Source organism: Akebia trifoliata, chromosome 13 (assembly GCF_017979445.1).
Source record: "Akebia trifoliata isolate Shusen 1 chromosome 13, ASM1797944v1, whole genome shotgun sequence".
Lineage (NCBI taxonomy): Eukaryota > Viridiplantae > Streptophyta > Magnoliopsida > Ranunculales > Lardizabalaceae > Akebia > Akebia trifoliata.
In genome coordinates this window covers 8,833,300-8,851,248 of record NC_141387.1, presented here as the reverse complement: position 1 = coordinate 8,851,248, position 17,949 = coordinate 8,833,300, and the positions used below count along the sequence as shown (strand labels likewise).

Genomic DNA, 17,949 nt, shown 5'->3' with positions numbered 1-17,949 from the left:
AGCTGGCATCGACACGGAGTCGGTAAAATTAAAAGTGATTACATCAGCACGGAGCTGGCATCGACACGGAGTCGGTAAAAATTAAAAAATGATTTCATCAGCACGTAGCTGGCATAGACACGGAGTCGGTAAAATTAAGAGTGATTACATCAGCACGGGGCTGGCATCGACACAGAGTCGGTAGAATTTTAAAAATAATTTCATCAGCACGGGGCTGGCATCGACACGGAGTTGGTAGAATTTTAAAAATGATTACATCAGCACGTAGCTGGCATTGACACAGAGTCGGTAAAAAAAGATTATATCAGCCAGAGCTGGCATCGACACGGAGTCGGCAAAAAAAATTTTGAAAAAGAATTACATCAGCCGGAGCTAGCATCGACACGGAGTCGATAAGATTAAAAGTGATTACATCAGCACGGAGCTGGCATCGACACGAAGTCGGTAAAAGAGATTTTGAAAAAGAAGTTTCTTCAACACGGGACTGGCATCGACACGGAGTCGGTAAAACATTTTGAAAGAAAAGATTACATTTTGAATTTTGTATACCAACCCATTAAACAATTTATTTATGCCATGATTATCCCCAAATAAACTGAAAGAAATTTCATTGAACTATTGAAAACTTGTTTGACAAATAAGATTTTCATTTCAATAACTCTGACTTAGACTTTTTTACATAGACGCTTGGATTTGTTTTGATCGTCATTAAGATTGCTGGGACAATTAGGCTTGCTTCTTTTGGTTCTAACGACTGACTCTTTGAACTCTGCTGGTCCATCTAGATATCCTAAGATGCGCTTGTTCCAAGCCTTCTCAATGAGATGCACTAACTTTTCAGTCAATGGTTCGGGAGAAAAGAATTGTTTGTGTTGAGGTAGCGAAAATTCTATAGGTACTCCGTACTGTTCTGAAATCAAAGCAGGTTGGTAAAAAGATGTCTCCTCTAGTCCAATCAAACGGACATAATAGGATCCTTTGGTACCTAAAACAGGGTAGTCCGTCATCCACCAAGGGCATCTCAAACCAATATGACGTGCAAGACGAGAATCCAACCATTTGCCCCAAGCCTTGACTGAGTTGTGACGCACTAACATGTTTCTCCTGAAAAAATGCTCTGGCCTATACTCGAGGGTTGAAGGAATGTCCACAATTTTAAGACGATCGCAAAGCCACATATAAAGTAGGTGAGGGCTTCCTTTGAAATCCCTTCCCTCACAATTTTTTATGGCATCCAAACCTGAGAAGGTTTCAGCTAGAATAAGAGGTACGTGATTGGCTTTTCTAGAGAGCTGGGAAGCTATGTTTATGAAAGACTCAGGAACAGTTTGGCCTTCACTTTTGGAGGTCAGCATGTATTGGGCTAGGATCCCTAAACATAACCGATAGTCTCTAGTGGCTCTCCAAGCTTCTAGTTTTACATTGATGGGATGACTACGAGAGTGGTATGGACTCAATAAGGATACTAAATCCAATATCCCGTTACGGACTAAGGCCTTGGCTTCTTCTTTTGAAATGTTTAGGCTTGTGACGAGGTCACTAGAATATCCTGTCTTCAATGAAGGCCTGACTAGAGGACCTGAAGTAGATATCCTCATGATGCCACAATAGTCTTCATGGGTAGGACACAAATGCATATGCCCAATGTGGAAGATGTGAAGATAAGGGTTCCAACGTTTAGCCATAGTGCGCAAAAGATTCCAATCTATCTCAAACTCGTGAAAGTACAAGGCGCATCTCAACATGACTTTTGCAAAGTTGAATTTCTCTACGGTGTGCATCCCCGTGATGGTTGTTTTGACCAATTGGTCGATTGGGTTATGGCCTGCAGCTAGTATCCTGAGTTGACACAAGAGAATAGTTCAGTACATTTCCAAGGTCAATGTAAAATTACTTTTCTTTTGAAAATCTGTGTTCTTATGGAAAACACTTTCTTGAAAACACTTTTCTTTTTTTGAAAATTTGATTTTCATTTTGATTTAAATGGCCCGACCTATCATGATCATTGGATCGAGATGGACTGGGTCATTATTGAATTTTTGCAAGAAATTGATTCTTTATTGGGTCGGTGTACCAATTTTAATTTCTGAAAATAAAATTTTGATCCTTGAGGACAATCATACACTTTGATCTCATTATTTACATCATTCACATACATCAATCATCAGGTTTCATTCAACAATCCGGGAACACCCGCGATAAGTTCGAGTCGTGACTTACAGGGAAGGTTTCTAGACTCTAAGCTTACTACTACAATGCATTTTTATCTGGCCACTCTTGCCCAAGCACACCTATATACCTCTTAAGCGTACTCAATCAGACGGTACGTGGTGACTTGGTTTGATATACCGTATAGGTGATAATCTAAAACTTCAATTAACTTCTCTGAAGTCAAAAGCAGTCAGTTTGATCCCCAGTTGAGAGGTGGCGCACGATGCTGAGCAAGGGCCCACTTAAGTACCTCTCGTCTAGAATAGATGTAGTCTATCCCCCTCGTACAGTAGGGTACAGCGGGACAGGATGTTGCTTAGGCACTGGTTTTGACCAAGAAGTGCAATTGATGTACTTGGATTATCTTTCATATACCTATGGGTACGAGTCAAGAGTTGTAGCTTTCATAAATGGTTTTCGCATCCCGCGAGGGGACCGACCACGTACTAGTACTACGTTGGCAATCGGGACATGTGACCGTGCGGCTTACAATAGGACAAAGGCTCAGGTTGCTCCAACATGGGTGTATCAATATACCTTTCAGAATCACCTGATCAAACGATATTGATGCCCCAGTTTTATATACCTTATGGTACGTGATTGGAGTTGTGATTTTCATGAATGACGTCGCATCTCCGAGGAGACCGGGCCACGCACTAGTGCCACGTTGGCTATTAGGGACATGCAAGCGTGCAATACAGTAAAGTAAACGTGCTAGTGGTGTGTGCAAATATGATAGGGTGTGCCCGGGGCATTTTCTAGATGAGTGGGCCCGTTGGCCAGATCATAGCTTCTTAGATAATTAGTCCATAAGGATTGCACATTCATAGTTAAGCATCAACCAATCGATTTTTTTTTCATCATTTTTTTTTCAATTTTACGAATGAACTAATCATAAAAGGACTTCTCTTTTTATTTTTTTATAGTCCAACCGATGATCACTTTGGATTTTCATTTTGATCAATCAAAAAGTGGCGAGCGGTACGCCCTGAGTTTAAAAAAATGATCCGTTTGATCTTTTGAAGCTTTAAAACTTAAAATAAAAATAAATTCCAAGAGGAAACTTTCCAAGACTGATGTAACGAACAAGTTGACCAAATTTTTTTTATTTTTTTTAATTTAATTAATTTTTTATTTAATTAATTTTTTTAAATTATTTTTTTTGTGCTCATTTTGAGGCACATTGCCTCTGGTTTTTGGCTTGAGCCAAATTTTTTCCTTTTTTATGCTCTTTTTTCCTACTCATTTTGTATCACGACGAGACGTCAAACGTAAATGATAGCGTAAACGATAGTAAATGAGCTCAAAAATTGATTCTGACTTGTCAAAATGTTGCTGACTTTGTCACATTTGGTAGAAAATTTTGTTCTACCTCAAATCAATTGCACTAATAGCTAATCGGAGATCGGGTGAGAAAGTTATGATCATTTTAAGTTCGACTGTCCATTCGACCAAAAAAGAAGAAAAAATGACTTTTTTTTATTATTTTTATTATTTTTATTTTTTATACCCATTTTGAGGCACATTGCCTCTGGTTTTTGGCTTGGGCCAAAAAAGAAATTTTGTTTTTCATTTGTTTGATGATATGCATGCTTAAAAGGACATAATCGGAGAAATAAAGTGAAAATCGGATTTTTTTATTTTTTGTTTTTTTCAAGTGAGTAGATAAATAAAGGAAACCTACCTAAAAAATAAATACAACAAACACAACAAGTATTGTTAGTTTGCAAAATAAAAAAATTTGAAGTCTTTTTTTTTTTTCAAAATAACCGAGTTGACACGAGGGTAGAGCCTTTACTCCCCAGTGGAAACGCCAAGCTATAGACACGGGATTTCGCCATTACGATGACCACATCTACAATGGTTTGGAGTCGCCACCATTCATTTTTGTAAGTGAGTGTGAATGGTCACCCGATGTGCACTTTTTTTAGAAAATGTGACATTTTTGGTATTTGGTGACTCTCGACGGATAAAAATAAATCAACCTTTGAGATTCGGGTAAGCGGCTCGGTTGGAGAAAAGGGAAGGTGTTAGGCACTCTTTTCTCCCCACTAAATAGTGGTAACCTCAACTCAACTCAGTCATTTTGATTTAAAAAAATATGAAAAATAATGTGCCACGTGTTGTGCATTTGTACCTTAGATAGGGGTTCATTTTCGGCTTGATCATAGGGTCATTCCATTGATGGAAATGACCCTTATAGACCTTTAACCTTGGGGTCCATTCATCCTAAAAAATAAAATGAAGGGGAGAAGGTGATAGAAGAGGGAGGAGGGTGATAGAAGAGGGAGGAGGAGAGGGTGTAGAAGAGAGAGGAGGGGGATTGCCTTAAACCCACCTTATATATTCTTTCTTCGTTTATTCTTCTTTAGTCCTTAGTATTTTATGAAAATACAATTCTTGTATGGTTGAAGGAGTAGAGAAGAGATGATGAGAGAGATGAGTGGAGTATAATAATTTTTTTTTGTATATAAGACTTGAGGAGGATTGGTGATGGTTGTTAGTAGTGAGAGTTGGAGAGAATTTTGTAGTGAAAGTTGAGGGCCATTTTTGGGAAGAGGAGGAGGGTATTTATATAAGTTGAGGAGTTATTTTAGGGATATAATGGGGTGAAGTGAAGAAAAAGGATATAATGGTTATGAGTTTGAGAGAGAAGTGAGTGTAATTTAGAGAAGATTGGAGGGTATTTAGGGAAGGGGGGTTAAATGGGTCAGTTTTGACCCAAATGGTTTGGATCCTACCCAACCCATTTGGGTGGAGTGTTTGGTGAGGTGAGTTTAAGATGGTGGTTGTGATTTAAATGGTATTTGATTTAAGAGAATGGAAGATTTAAAGAGGTGGTTGATGATATTTTGGGAGGGTGAGGGAGATGATGCCATGTGTTAAAGTGGGTGGAAATGAAAGGTTGGGATAGGTTGATGGGAGAGGTTGAGTGTTTGACTTGAGAGGATGGTGTAGGTTTAGGTTGTAGATGTGCGTTTTGTAGGGAATGATGATGGTAGATTAGGGGAGGTATAGGTTAGGGGTGTGGGTAGATGTGTTTGATTTGAGAGAAAAGGTGATGGGTTGATGTGTGGGTAGATGGGATTTAAAACAAATTAATGGGGTAGGTAGTTGGGTGAGGGAGGTGAGATGGGGTGATGACATGTGTCATATTTGACTATCAAGATGGTGATTGGTTGATGTGGGTAGTGGTTGATGGGTTAGGATTGTGGGTTGGATATGAATTGGATATGGATTTGGGCTTGGGGTTTTGGAGTATTTTGGGCTTGGGTTATGAAATGGTTTTGGATTTTAGGAATTGGTTGGAGGTTATTTTGGAATGGATTTTGAAGGTGTAGGTTGGTATTAGATTTTTAGGTGATGTGGGATTGAGTTTATGTTAGGGGGGTGAGAAAAATGGATTTTGAAGAATTAAGGATTTATGGGCCTTAGGTGGGTTTAGATATTTTTAGATTCGGAGATGGAGCGGTGGAAGGTACAGGAGGTGGTAGGCATCCCAAGTCTCGTTTTTTAATTTTATTTAATTTTTTGAAAATTTTGAAATCATTGGTTTGATCGAGATGCCACGTGTTGGCAAATTGGGCTTTTTAGGCCCGTTGGAGAATTCATCGAAAATTTGACGTTTTTGATTTTGGAAGCGGAGCGGTGAATATTGGGAAAGCGTAAGGTAGGCCGAGTCCTTTTGGTGGCCTCCTAAACCATTGAGAGGTCTTAGGGGCCTCGGTTGGGTCAAAATGTCACTTTTCAACGACTTGGGCCCTTAAGACCCGTTGGCCCATTTATTTGGAAAATCTATATTTTTGGGCCTTTTCGAGTAGTGGCCCGTTCAAATTGGGGTGTCTACATTAGGTATGGGTTGGTTCAATGGCCTAGCCAAAGTGAACTACATGAAAAAGGGGTGAATTTGAGGCCAAGCTTTGTCAAATTTGATTAGAGCCAAATGAATTTGATGGACCTTGACATCAAATTTACCCCTTTTTTTTTCACATAGCCTATTTGATGATATATTAAGTAGGTATTGGACATGCATATTTTTTTTAACAAGAATACGAGACACGGGAGAAAAAAATATAAGATCTCCAATTCCTTTGTCAAAAATTCCCAAATCTAATTATCAAAGAAGTCACCTATGAGGCTGACTTACATGGAGCTAAACATTAATAGAATGTGGCACATGACATTTTTTTGTGTACAACAATTATGAGAAATGTTAATGACCTTAAGCCTTCTTATCCTTTTGAAAAACTTTAATTTAAATTTAACAAAGATTTAGATTATTCCACGAGGCATCCTCATTTAAAAAATTGGTCGAAGCCTGAGTCAACTCGATATTGTTCGTGAACGAGAGAAGAAGCCAAAATGGTTGTCCTTGTTTTCAGATCTGAAATAGGCCTAAAATCCGGCCACGGTGATTCATCCAAGTCATCTTTGTATCACTAATGAGCAAGATGAGATATGAAACCACACTACATGAAAAAAGAGTTAAATTTGTCACCAGGGTCCGTTGAACTTGCTTGGATTTAGCCAAATTCAGTAGACCTTGGCACCAAATTTACCGCCTTTTTCACCTAGTGCCAATATTGAAAACTAAGCAAAATTATTGATAAAAAATTGGCCCTCAAGTACTATACATAAAAATCAAATACATAAATTTTCTTTCTTTTTCTTCTTCATTAATGGCACTAGACTGACGTACAAAGTCTCTTATTTTCATTCCTTGCTAAAGAATTCTAATAATCCATCTAACACTCATGTTTGAATGTTAGCTATTTGAGATCAAATCCAATATGCTCAACATCCCTTGCCAGTAATAAACAAGAGACGTTCAAGGGAGGAGTAGTATAGGATCCACCTATTATGCCAGTGGCAATTTTTTTATATGCAGCTTCTGTTAGGTGAATACCATCCCAGTTGACATACAATGATGGGTCTTCACAGGCTTTTGAACCTCTCTCTCCACACTGGATCGAGGAGTCATAATTATACGGCAGACCTCCAGCTCCACAACAAGCTGTAAGTATCTCTTCCGAAAACCCTGAAACAATGCAAAAAAACAGTGATAATGCACCCGTAAGTTTGATTGGGCAATGTAGAGTGCTGTTCACCTATTTGAATGGTGATTACGTCAAACAACAATGCTGTCATAACCACGGTTTTAAATCTTGGTTTCGCATCTATTCTCGTTAACAAAAGATATTAAAATGAATTTACGAGTCATACTGGTATGTCAGATGATATAATTTGAAGGGTTTTTAAAATTAATCATGGTCATAATCTTGGGTAACCGGGGAAAAATGTGTGATGTATATATGTATAATACTAATAGAAATAATTTCTAGTACAATTACTCATTAGTAGAATTACAGATCAAAAATCAGTTCCATTGACGACTTTTCAACAATTGTTTGTTCATTTATCATCGTTAACTAGTAGTACCATGGACTGAGAAAATCAGAATTTCAAATTCTAGATAATTTTTTTTTTTTTTATTATAAATATAATGACTAGAAATTAGCATAAGTTATGTTTATTAGATGTCTAGTTGAATGTTTAGCTAGATTTTACTGTTTGTTTCTGGAACTTCCTTTGTTGGTTCAAGTGACATCTGAGCTCTCTATAGTTAATGGTACAATTAATTAAATTCTACCATTTCCGGTTTAGATTGGGTTCATAAAATAAAAAAAAAATTGTCTAAACTTTAAAATTGAAATCTAAAGTTGAAAATAAGGGTTTCTTTTTAAATCCATAGAATTTTATACTCCATAATCATGGCATTGCATCATGTTTTATGGTCCATATGGATAGGTGGTCCTTCGGTTCATGTATATATATAACCCCATACATATTGAAAATTGTCATTGTATAATACCATTTCTATTTTTTTTATTTTTTAATGTATAAAATTTCAAAAAGTTATTTGTAGAAAATTCAATGGATTACCACAATAAAACCCTTAAAAGTTTTACCCCAATTAAACATAAAATAGTACTTTTTAAGACCCTTCAAGAAAAATCAATGACTTATAGGGTTGCTAACAGAATTATATGGAAAAATTTCTTAATAAAAAAGAAAAGGAAAGAAAAATGTAAATGTAATAAGTTGGAAAGTGCACCAAATTGACTTGGATAGTCATACAACTGCATCGCAGCATTGTAGTAATCGACATAGATGATAGTAGTATGAGGATACAACTTTCGCAATCTATCCAGCTTTTTCTGAAGAAGATCATTGTGGTACTCAGCAAACTCATTTAACCAGTTCAAACAACCAGTGTGCGGGTCATATAATTCCTTGTTTGGACTTTGAAACATGGTAAGAGACACCGGAGCGCAACCATTTGGAAGAACTCCAGGGACCATGAAGATTTGAGCCCCTTGTTTGATTAATGCCTTTACCCAAAAAGAAGAACAAGTCATCAAGAACATAGCCAATAACATAGTCAACATACGTATCTTAATAACACATATCTTGTGATAAGTGACTCATCAGAAAACACATGATTCAAACCGTACACACAAAATATGTGTATCTTAATAGCACATATCTTGGAGATACTTACCTTGAGGATAAATCTCAATCATTAAATTTTGTATTTAGATAAAAAATTGAATGGTTGTGATTTAATGCATATCTCAATAATACATATCGATCCCGATGACATCTATCTCAAGGATAATTTTCAGCTGTTTGATTTTGTAGTGTTTATATATGAGAGTTGCTATTGCTACACCAATTCCTAGGTAAATCATCGAAGAATTGCACACAATTTGTGTGGTGTTAGCAAAAGTTGGTGTGGCAATAATAGCACTCTCTTTTATATATATAAAAGAACCAATGCAATTATCCATTATTACTTCATTCATGATACTTAAAAAAGGTAAATCCTAATTTTATGTTATGAGTTTGAGTAATAAATAAGCTAGTTGTGTAATTTATATTGCTTTCATAAAAGATGTAATTATGGTTTGGCCTGTCAATGGATATTCGAAAATCCGAATTCCTTTTTGACATTTTGGATATTATCCAAAAATTTCAGATATCGGATATCGAATTCGAATTCAAATATATTTCAGATACGAATTGGGATGTTAGTACATTCGAATCTGAAAAAATCCGATTCGATATAATATATTATATATTATTAATAATTCATTATTAATTTTCTATATATATATATATGTTTGTTTTATAATTTCTTTATCTGTATTCAATGTTTCACAACTTGGGAAGGAGAGGATACATGGAGTTTGGCTGTTAGCTAGGGTTTGAAAGGACGACCAACTCAACAAAACGATGATTTCGATCATCTATCTCTCTCATCTTCAACCTCAGCTTTCCCCTTTGACTGTAGAAATCAAGGGTTGAAGATGTGTGATGTTGAGGAAAAAAAATTAGGATCTTTTTTACAGACAGATGTGTGGAAGATGAAGATCTCATAACCGAATCGAATCAAAATTTATCTGATATCCGATAAGTCAATTGGATTCGAATTCGGATGTGTGTTCCCAACATTTGTCGGATTTCGAATTCAAATTCGGATCTTGAAAAAATATTTTGGATTCGAATTTGAATATACCTGTATTCGATTCAATAAACATCCGTTTACAAGCCTAATTATGGTTGTCCATTCATTGCGCTTTGGATTACTCCAATCCGCTGTGGATTGAGTTGGGTAGTTTTGCCAGAAGTCCGGAACCATTATCTAATCGGGCCTCGTTAGGCCCATTTCAAGGTTAGGAGTGGGCTTTAGCTTGGGAGCAAGTACGGTGGTCAATGGATTGGTTCGGATTGGATTGGGGTCAATTTGGTACCAAGATGATAAGGATCAAATCAAATCTGGAACTATTTTGATAAGTATCTGATCAGGCTCTTATTAGATTGGGTTTTTATCTGATCTCAATATTAAGATCCAAATCCAATCCATAACAACCGGATCAGGTCAAATCTAATTTGATGGGCAAAATCTCAATAAACTTCATATATTTTAACAAATAATTTATATGATATCTAACATTTTACCGGATTGGATCCTTATAGGTTTGGGACATGTTCATTCCAAACTCCAAAATTGTTTAATTGACAATCGATCAAATTTCAAGTCTGATCCAATCCATTGATAACCCTAGGAGTAAGGTTCTAGGTAGCTCGACTGGATACCTCATCTTATGACTTTTATTGTAGTAAATATTATACACAAGCACACTTGAGTTACTCTCGATGGAAAAAATCTATGGTTCTTGCACATGCCATGTCCGTGAGTTATTCTGTGTCCAACCCATTATCAGCCCTAGATATGAATATTGAGAGAATTACCAAAACAGTAAATACTTTCCCTCTTTTAATTTCAGTAAAATAATTTTAAAAAAAAAGTCCTATTTTATGAAAGTGAATTTTTTTCCAATTTAACAGTAAATTGCTGGTTTCAGAATTAAAATGAATTGTGTGCCATTTTGATAATTTTTCAATATTCGATGCACGTTTTGATAAATCACCTTGTGATATTTCTGTGTTTGCCATTTAAGTTTCATCCAAAGGGGCCCAAATATTCATGGAATGAAATTAAGATAATTGTCCAAATGTGAGATTACCTCGACTCCCTTGGATATAGCATCGATGACTAAAGGTACAAAGCTTCGAACCTCTGCGTAACTTCTTCCATTAAGAAATGGGTGGTAGTAATCGTCTCCCCCAAACTCTCCCATTACAAATAGAGATTTACTCAGGAATTCTCTGCAGTCTACGAAATACCAAAATTAATAGTAATAATGATAAAAGTGAGGTAAGAAGAAAGAAAATTGTTCTCAGACTTCAAATATGCCTTTTTTTTTTATATTCTTTTTTTAAAAATGAAATTGGCCAATTATTAATCAATATGCCTAATACAATTAGATTTCATTAAGGGACCTTGCACACTGGAATGAACTGATGATTTAGCCTATCTATAACTCAAAGGGTTCCAAGGATTACTTGTGATTGATTTGACAAGTAAATCAAAATTTTATTTTCCCGATTCCATGAAGAATGATCATTCAAGCTCAGTATATCTACACTAGTTCTCTTGAATAACTTCTCTCTTTCACAAATATCAGGTACTTCTTACAACCATCTATTTCTCTTCTTATGCACATCGGCTGGAGGGTTGAAACCATCCTCCCACACCTCAACACATGCTACATAAACTAAAATCAAACTGATTGATGCCTAATTTTTACTTTTAAATTTTCTTGAATCATGACTTATGTGACATGCGTTTGAGGTGTGGGAGGAGGATTTCAATCCTCCACCTTGGTTGCATACGATCTGGAAATGAGTTTCATAAAATGTGTTTCTCATGTTCTTTAGGACATGAGTCTTGATTGTATGACTCACCAGGTGGTATACTCAAATGACTCCATGTTGTGGATAAGTTCTGAAATTGTAGATTTGTAAGTCTCAGGATACATGATTCCCTTGGAATACACTTTTTTATGGGCAAATGCAATCGTTATCCTGAGTCGTTCTGATCTATTATACCTGAACTTGTCACGTCATGGAGTCATTTGAGTATGCCACTTGCCAAGTCATATTATCACGACTCTTAGGAAATACAATTGATCTTGATCCACTACCTTCAAAAAAAAAAAAACAAAAAATTGTCATAATCCACTAGTGTAGAATTCCTAAATTAAAGGAATCTAAAAGGTCAACGACACAACCATAATAAGGATCAAAATAACTTTAGTGTCCTTTAATCAAAGTAATGGGCACCGCGTGCTTGGATGGCTCACACAATTAGGTGGGCTGGCCCTTCAAAGTTTTTTTTTTTTTTTTGACAACTTTTGCCATCTTAAAATTTATTAGCATCTTTTCCAACGTCAGCATTATTCAATTTATTAGGCGATAGCAACTTGCATTTGGAAAAAAGAGAGAAAGTTATCTTATATTATGTATGAGTAAAATCAAATAGCTCTACAATATTTTATTGAATTGTGATAATCTGACTACCCTACCTGGCACACTCAATCAACTCCTTTGACTTGATAAGTTTGGAACCGTGGATCTGCACGTCTTGTGATACAAAACTGCACTTCCCCATAAAATGTGTATCCCAAGATAATTGTGTATCTCGAGGCATACATATTCATGGTTCGCGAACTTATAATGTCAGAGAGTCAATTGAGTGTGCCATATGGGGTAGTCAGATTCATGACTTTATTTTATTAGGAAAGATTTAAGAGAGAAGGTTTCCCGGGTAAATCTCTCTTTATGATATAGACAAAATTTTTATTTATTTATAATAACATGACCTTTTGGAAACCTCAAGAACATCACATAGGCAAGATTTTTAGTTATTTAACAAATGATTTATCTGCTCATAAAAATAAAAATAAATAATACCCTATTCTTGAATATTTGCCAATTTGGATGAGTATGATTTTCTTTGGAAATAACTGTTAATATTAAAGTAGATTATTGATTTCCTAATATTACACCATTTCGTTGATGTGAATCTATTCTTGAGAAGCTCTCTAATTGATTACGAATTTTGGGACAAACGATTTTATGCACAATTAGTTAACACACAATATTATATACTCATATATTGAGTGTATAATCCCTACTACAGTAATTTGAGAATTGGCTACGGTGGTGTTTGTTTGTATTATTTTTCAGCGCTTATTGCTAAAAAAAAAAATTCAGCACTTTTTATCAAAATAATGCGCTTATTTACTCTATATTTTCAGTACTTATTACTGAAAATAAGTGAAAAAAAAATTTAACACTATTTTAATGCTAAAAAAAAGTGTTGAAGCGATAAACACTTCGTTTTTTTCGGCACAGACAAATATACACTTTGTTTTTTGGGCATGGACAAGTATGCCCTTATACTTAAAAAGATATTACCTCTTATATCCCATGGATAAGTATATAAATACCCCACAAATTAATAAACCCACACCATAGTCAAAATGTTTTGTTTTATATTGGTTAAAAGTTTTGAAATGAGTTCATTTTTGGTGTGGATGATCTCTACAATGAGGAGATCATCCTCACCAAAAAATCAGCCTATAACAAAACTTCTAATCCCATCAACACAATAATAACAAGAGTTGATAAGTGTAGGATTCAAGTATCATATAGAATGCATTGTAATAATAAGGTCTACAGAGATATAATACCATATCATATTTTCTTGAAGAATATTAGTGTGTACACCTCACTATAGAATATAAATGGGTGATGAACACTTCCGTGAATCACATCTTAAATTTTTTGTGAAAGAAAAAAGGGTTGGGAGTACCTGAAAATGGGTCACAAAGAGAAGGCAGAAGTTCTCTGAACCATTCAAGTTGAGTTGTCAAAGAATACTTGGCATAGGGACTATAGATATTTCTGTTTTCATAGAAACTGTTGTCCAAGGATGTAGCTCCTGCGACAGCAAAATTCACTCCTTGACGTAAATCGCGGCCATTCTTGGGTACCAAATATGGATGTAACAATGGAAATCCGAGAGATTCAGCTGTATTCACATCACGATCATCTTCATTAAATCTTCTAGAGATCAAGCAGTATTCACAACACAATCTTCATTACATCTTCTATAACATCATAACATATTTCTTTCTTTTTTTCTTTAAAAAAAAAAAAACTAAGCAGCATCATATATCTATCATTAATTATACAGGATTGCTAGCTAGGGGTTGAGCCAGGATTTTGTCTACATGGGGGGCAACTAAGAACTCATTGATAATATAAATTTTGTTTGATAAAATCTACAAAAATCAACTTTTACTAGTAGTATTTACAAATATATATATATATTAACATTATTTTTACAAAATAACCCAATCTTTAATCTATATACATAAATCTTCCCCATAGTTCCAGAAAGTACACAAATTTTGAAAGAAGTTGAATGATCATCTCATTATCAATGGGGTTCTGACCTTTACATATTTATAAATGGAGTATCAACATTCAATAATAAAATTCACAATGGGACTCCACCCTTTATAAAATAAAAATATATCTTCAAATGATATTGTTAGATACACAAAAAATAACGTCATGAATTTAAAGTTTGGAATTTTGATGAGTAGCTTTTGAGTTTGAAGTTAATTTTGATCATTGAATGACATAAGTGGAAGGATTTTTTTATCGTTGATGGATCAAGACTTGGTAATAAACTGAAAAACTCCCGCAAAGTTTTACAGATACTTGGTTGATGAAAAATGTAAAAAATAAAATAATAATTATTAAAAATATTAAGAAATAACTGTCCAAGACATGCACAATATTGTACATTAGATTTCAACCTTGTACTTTTCCTATACATCATATTTCACACCCATTTTTCAAATATAAGAGTAGCAAATAGAAAAATAAATACTAATTTTCATTTTCTTCAAATCCCAATTAACAAACATGAAATATCAAATATGCATGTCGTATGGGGATTAATTACCAAAGATTAGGCTTTTAATATAAAGATCCATTGTAACAATTTCTATAGGGAAGTGCAACATAGCTAAGTGGTAATATATGTGGAAAATTGACCCACATCTAAAAATATATTTAAGAAGTTTTAAATTATTAATAGCTCCTCTCAAGCATTTTAAAAATTCTTGTTGGGGCAATTGCCAGCACTATTTGCTAGCATTATATTGATTTAAAACGAAAGAAATTGAGACAATTTGGTTCAAAGAGAGAGAATGATATGTATGTAGATGTACCAATGAAATCGATAATCAAATGGCCATCGCAGCATCGACCAGTTGTATGATGAAAATAGATCATTCTATAGGGATATCGATAATCAAACGGCCATCACAACAGTGTTGGTTATTAATACAAAGAGAATAGCAAGTAGATGGTGGTTTGACAAGAATAGAGGATGGAAAGCCTTTGGAAGGAACACAAATTGAAATGATGAACTATTACTACCCAAATGATGTCTTCATTAATTGGTCATTAATTATACTGAGTTGTGTTTTATCCCTCCTCATTGTGTCGTGGGGCCATTCTATTGAGGAGAGAGAGAGAGAATTGAAAGACTAAATGTTTCTAAATTCTAATTGTTTTGGTGGTATGTACAGGTCAGAATTTTTGAAAGATATACATATATCTAGATAAGTCATAATTAAGAATAAGAATAATGCTAAAGTGACCTGACTACCTCCTCTTAAAAAGAAAAAGGTATAAACATGTTTGGAATTTGGACAATTTAAACAATAGTTCTCTCCCATCCAAAACGTAAAGCCCTCTATTTATATATATATATATATATATATATATATATATATATATATATATATATATATATATATATATATATATATATATATATATATATATATATATATATAAATCGTTTTAAAATTGGATTCGCTGTTGACCCGTATGATCAACTGGGTCGATCCAAACCGACCCAGTATCTCAAAACCATGTGGTTGAGAATCCATTTAACTTAGGTTACTTTATGACAATGCCAAACCTATATATCAAGGTTCTTCTTTCAAACACTTTTGTTCAATGAGAGAGAATGAAATTAATAAATAAAGAACTACATATACATACCAATGAAATCGATAATCAAACGACCATCGCAGCATCGACCAGTTGGTTGATGAAAATAGGTCATTCCATATGGAAATCTGCCTTTAACAGAAGGTTGATCTCCTTCTAAGTAAAGTAAGTTCCCTGTATCTGAAAGTGAATCACCAAAGTTGAAGATGGAGGTGTAGCAACACAACACTGAACCAGCAGTGCTGGCTAATAATACAAAAAGAAGCGTAAGCAGGGGATACAACAAGGCCATGGGAAGGGAGACAGAAGATCTAGAAAGAATTTGCTTACCTGGGTTGTCAGATTAAACTAAGTATATTGAGCATGTTGGGAAGATTATAAAGCCTGAAATGCATGCAGGAGGAGCAGGAGGAATTGACTTTCTTTTACGTATAAAATATTAATTTGATAACCTAAAGGTATCTAAGTAATTAAAATCAGTAACTTGTGAGAGCGTAAGATACTTAATCAGGGATTGTGTACTTTGGGTGATTTAGACATACGTCCTGGATTTTAATGAATATTTGAGATACCTCATTGTTTGCAAATTGATTACCTAGACCGAGACCTCAGTCTTGTGTGAGAGGACATAGCAAATGACCTAATAAATGAATTTGAAATTTTCACATCAAGCTCTAGCCAAAACATAAAAACTCCTTATTTTTTTCTCCCCAAAACCCATTATATTTGTCTTCTAGGATAAAAAGATTTGCATCTGTATTTAAAATCAAGATTCCCTCTCCCTTAACCAGCAAATCTCAAGAATAATATAGGTTTTTTTTGTATAAGTTGAAAACAATATTTCTTTTTTATTAAAAAAAAGAAGGGTTTCTAACAAGAGATTAAAGAGAAGTTGGAATAGGTTAGAAAAGATTTACATACCCTAAGCATTGTCTCAAAATTCTTCCAATTTTTCAAAAAATTTGGAAAAATTCACAAAATAAGGGACAAATTGATTAAATCGATAAATCATGGAATTATTTCACTATATACTTATTAAACTCTGAAAAGGATAATTACCCCTTTGAACTCAATGTTTTATCTTATTCAACCCTCAAACCTCTAGAACAAGATAAGATTTTAGGGAGATTGAAGATGATGAATTTTTGAGATGAAACCCAAGAGAGTCATGTTGGGATGACACAAAGGGGGACACAGGGGTGACTCAATGACGTGGTGGCATGCACATAACTGTAGATGCTTTTCCCCAAGATATGTGTAAAAAACATCTACGGTTATGTGCCCACCATCACGTCATTTGTGTCCCCGTTTGTGCCACTCCAACATTAGTGAACCCAAAAATATCACTTGTATATTAATCCATGAAATGGTTTTGATTTTTTTTTTTCAATCTAATTTTTTTGAAATTAACTAAATCTTAATTATGACCTCTGCCCAATAATTTCCAAATCTTAATTATGATGACCCTAAGAGTTGGAAAGGAGGGAAGTTAAGTCATTTCTATTAGCCTCTCTTACAAGACCAAGGTCAAACACATGCGTTTGAAATCACAAAAAATGGGCGTCTCAAATATTCATCTAAACTTAGAGGGCTACGTCAAATCACCCTTCAATTTGGCGGTGGATAGAAAAAACTTGACTAATCCATCCTTAAAGGTTGCGTGCACTACAGCTATATCGTCTAATTAACACCAGTTAGATGGTCCAAAACCTTTTAGAGAGTACTCTAAGAAAGGTTTTATTTAATAGAAAACGACCCCTGGTTTTGGGTCAAGATAATGTCGGCTAGTCTTCCTAGGGTTACGTTTTCAATTGGAATACTTGATGAATTTTGAATTGGAATACTTGATGGATTCAGTTACCAAGTCAACCTTCCAAACATTTCCATTAAGTTGGACTCACCAAATCATCTCACCATTCTTGAACAGTTGGAAAAAATAACAAAAATCAGTTGCACCAACCACAGCAGCCCATGGTTTTAAAATCTGGTTCAAAAGTAAGATGACCGGTTCTAGCCATCTGTGTATCATCCTTGAATAAAATTCCAATGAATAAGATTTTGTATTTTTTAGTTAAAATATTTATTTTTACAACTTAAATATTTATTATCTGAATATAAATATGATCTTATAAATAATAATCTTCTAATCTTGTAGAGCTAGCGTAGTGGTTTATGAAGGGGTCTTGAATTCAAGTCCCGTCATTAGCTACTCACATGGATTTATCTTGA

General features: G+C 34.7%; 1 protein-coding gene across 2 annotated transcripts; it reads right to left on the bottom strand.

Annotated features, from left to right (window-relative positions):
• Positions 1 to 6,665: 6,665 nt before the first annotated feature.
• LOC147387719 (GDSL esterase/lipase At1g28600-like) lies at positions 6,666 to 16,090 on the bottom strand. 2 transcript variants are annotated; one of them, XM_086421349.1, is made up of 5 exons: positions 15,772 to 16,090; positions 13,496 to 13,714; positions 10,803 to 10,951; positions 8,327 to 8,603; positions 6,666 to 7,249 (listed from the first exon to the last, which is right to left on the bottom strand). In XM_086421349.1, the coding sequence occupies exons 1-5, from the start codon at positions 16,010 to 16,012 to the stop codon at positions 6,981 to 6,983; spliced, it is 1,155 nt and encodes a 384-aa protein (XP_086277475.1). In that variant the 5' UTR covers positions 16,013 to 16,090; the 3' UTR covers positions 6,666 to 6,980. The 2 variants fall into 2 exon arrangements, with proteins under 2 accessions (XP_086277475.1, XP_086277476.1); XM_086421350.1 differs by lacking the exon at positions 15,772 to 16,090 and adding an exon at positions 14,928 to 15,078.
• Between the last annotated feature and the right edge of the window lie 1,859 nt (positions 16,091 to 17,949).